The sequence below is a fragment of the Cebus imitator genome, unplaced genomic scaffold (assembly GCF_001604975.1).
Source record: "Cebus imitator isolate Cc_AM_T3 unplaced genomic scaffold, Cebus_imitator-1.0 Scaffold392, whole genome shotgun sequence".
In the NCBI taxonomy this organism is placed as follows: Eukaryota; Metazoa; Chordata; class Mammalia; order Primates; family Cebidae; genus Cebus; species Cebus imitator.
In genome coordinates, this window is record NW_016107707.1 from 627,554 (window position 1) to 630,918 (window position 3,365).

The 3,365-nt window shown below is 48.8% G+C and overlaps 2 protein-coding genes across 5 annotated transcripts in view; one reads left to right on the forward strand and one right to left on the reverse strand.

Moving 5' to 3' along the window:
• The window catches only part of GABRB3 (gamma-aminobutyric acid type A receptor subunit beta3), a 344,831-nt gene that overhangs the window by 296,929 nt on the left and 44,537 nt on the right, over positions 1-3,365 (reverse strand). The gene's annotated exons all lie outside the window — the stretch shown is intronic.
• Positions 1-3,365, forward strand: part of GABRA5 (gamma-aminobutyric acid type A receptor subunit alpha5) — a 69,435-nt gene that overhangs the window by 11,190 nt on the left and 54,880 nt on the right. For all 4 annotated transcript variants that reach the window (XM_017508497.2, XM_037731341.1, XM_017508496.2 and 1 more), the window contains one exon: positions 3,153-3,274. In XM_017508497.2, coding sequence (XP_017363986.1) covers positions 3,153-3,274 — 122 coding nt within the window. The remainder of the gene's footprint in view (positions 1-3,152; positions 3,275-3,365) is intronic.

A 3,365-nucleotide genomic window follows, 5' to 3' on the forward strand; every position in this document is an offset into this window, starting at 1 on the left:
GATTACAGGCATGTGCCACCATGCCCAGCTAATGTTTTGTATTTTTAGTAGAGACGGGGTTTCACCATGTTGACCAGGATGGTCTCGATCTGTTGACCTCGTGATCCACCCGCCTCGGCCTCCCAAAGTGCGGGGATTACAGGCTTGAGCCACCGCGCCCGGCCCATGTCACCGAATTTTCAAGTGTTTCTATTATGTCTAAGACCATTTTTCAGGAATAGGGATGTAATCTCAGCTTCCAAAAATTCTCTTTCTGAAAGAGCGGAGCATTTACTTGTCCCTGAAGCACTCGCGCCCTCGGTCGACCCCAGTATGAGCAGAGCTCCTGCACTGTCCTCAGTGCAGTTCAGAGAAGCAGAAGTGGAGTGTCAGGGAGCCCAGGCTGCCTGCTGACCCTAAACGGAGTGAGCGTCCTTGTGAAGAGGACATCGCCGTCTCCACCTGCGGGACCCACCCATCACACTGCACGTTATTGCTCACCAAAGGCGTGGCCCTGCATTACTCTGTTACTTTGTTTCTGAAGTGCTTTCAGTGAGCCAGATGGAACAAAGCAAGCTGAAGTTCCTCCTTAGCTTAGCAGCAGTTCTTGAAGATCGTGCAGCTTGATAGAGGAGCTAGCCAGGTCTCTTGGCATCCGTGAAGGTCTCCTTTATGAAGGCACTCACACACCAGGGGCTGAGAAAACACAGCTTTTGCCTTCTATGATACAGCATGGGGCTTTCTCTCCATGGCTGAGAAAGTGACGTATTTCATAACCACGCATTGCAGATGAAACATTTTTGAGGAGGACTATGGAGAGAGGAGGGCCTCCAGTTCATGAAAAACAAAAAAACCCTCTACTCCCACCTGATAGGCGTCTTTGGAACTTTTTAAGAATCTGTTTCTTCCCTCCTACTGGCAATCTTCAGTTAACGTAACAAAGAAAACACGGCAGATCTCCAGCTATGGCCTCCGTCATACAAAGGTCTACAGATGAATGCAAAAGGCAGTTATGGCAGGAAAGGCCAGGCACTGAAATTCCTCCAAGAAAAGTGTAATTATGTGCAAATGCGTGAAGATATACTGAATCCAGCAAAAACAGTTTTGATCCAGAAGTGGAATCCAAGCTTTGAAATTCTTCAGCAAAGCATTCTATTCCATCGCTGTGGGAAATGATTAGGGTATTTGTGCGTGGGATTTGGAGCCCACTGGGGTGCTGTTTCCCTGAAACTGGCCGAGCAGTGTGTCTTTATCTCTGCTTCTGGAGAGAGCCACAGAAAACAGCGCTCACAGAGGCATCACTGGCTGCACAGTCTCCAGATGGTCAATCGTGAAGTCAAGCCCTTGTCATGGCCGGGGCTGTTCCCATCAAACTCAATTTAGGAACACTTTCACAGCAGAGGATGGAGTAGCTCAGAAAACTTCAAGTTAAACGATAAGATACTAGGCTTTTTCTCCTAGCGCACATGCTCTCACCTCCATTTGTAAGGTAAAGAGACAGCAAAGACCTTCCAAAACCTGAGCACCTGGGCATGGCCTAAAATTGAATTGCAAGCTTGATGACGGTTATGAAGTCCATGAGAAGTGCATCGTGAGGCAGATCTGGTGTGACCAAGTTACACACTGGGCAGGTACAAAATATAGCCACCTTTTTCCATCCCCTTCCCCAAAACCTTGAAGAAGGAGGCTGTTCATTGGCGTGAGCCTGCTGAGCATGGCGCTTTGTCCTTCCAAAGTGTGAACTGTCATGGATGTTAGAGAAAGGGGAATTTAATGTTTATAAATACGAACTCATGGAGTTTAAAAAAAAAAGTATACCTCCGTGGTCTCCATACTAGCAGGAATGAATTTTAGCTTGTTAGAGCGTCAACTCTATGCATTTTTATGGTGATGTGAAAATTAGATCAAAAGAACTTTATTCTTTATTCACTTGTTCTATTCACAACAGAATAGCTTTAGGGCCAGCAAAGAATTGACCTGTGAGATGAAATCAATGAAAATGACAGACTTTTAAGAACAGGATGGAGCAGGCGGGACTTGATTCTGACCTCAGCATCTCTCCAGGGCTGGTGGCTCGCAGCTCTGATCTCAGCCCTTTCATGGGAGAGAAAGCGCTTTAAGCAGAGCTAGGGCCCCACAGCCAGGCACTTCAGGGACATACGGAGAATCACGTGTTCTTCTCCCAAGTGCCCAGGGTGCTTACTTTTTGGGAGCCATAGCTAGCTTTCAGTTTGGTAAGTTCCCTTGAAGCCAAATTTGCAGTCAACTGCTCAGTAATTAAAAACTGATTGCTGTTTGCACATGTGAAAGCAGCTGTAGAAACCGGAGGTGGGATCCGTGCTCCTCAGCTGTGGTGCTGTCTCCTGGGCCTGTGGACTCCCTGCCCCTAGACACCGTCCTCAGTTTGTCTAGACCTGCTGGGGCAGTTTCTAGTTTCGTTCTGCTCATAGTGCCTAAGCTTTGGGAGCCTGGATCACTTCACTCAACAAACAAAAAATGTTCTTGTGTCTTCTCTGAGGCTCAGCCCACTCTTCTCGAGGGTTTATTGTGTGACACTGGGTCCCACACAATGTGCTGTGAGCGAGCATCACTGAAGGGTTCAGGACCCCAGAGATGACACAGGCTCCACCACATCTGCCGCCCACTCTCTGATCCTGACATATTCCCCGCAGCACAAACGCACCTAGCCCAGCTAAGGATGCAGTGGGGTTTGAGCACAGCAACCTAGTAAAGTTTTTCAGCGTCCCCTCCTCGCCCCAGCGCCCAGTGCAGGTGACTCTAGCAATACGAGAACTCAGCTTTGTGTGTTTAAACCAAACTTCTGAAATCCCCCGTGAGTGGATTAGACTCCGCCAGTCCATGCACAGTGGCTAACTGGTCGTTAACATGGCTAACATATTGACTTAAACCAACTCCTTAGAATCGCAGAATAATATAGACTTTGAACCTCAGGTTAGGTGTTTGGGTAAGTAGCTCCAAGCAGAGTATCCTCAGATGTTCCAGAGCTAAGGTGTAACGCGGCCAGACGATCCCCCAGGCAGTGTGGGAGCTGTGTTCTCAGGTCCCCCTCTCAGGAGACGAGCCTCCACGTGACTCCCTGGTTTCTATAGCTTGAGAAGAATTTGTAAGAAATAATACATTTTAACGCTTCCTCTTGTTTCTCTTTTTAAAAGCTTTTCACAGATGCCAACCAGTTCAGTGAAAGATGAAACCAATGACAACATCACGATATTCACCAGGATCTTGGACGGGCTCCTGGATGGTTACGACAACAGACTTCGGCCCGGCCTCGGGGGTGAGTGTGCCCTCCTCGGCCCGGCCTGGGGGGTGAGTGTGCCCTCCTCGGCCCGGCCTGGGGGGTGAGTGTGCCCTCCTCGGCCCGGCCT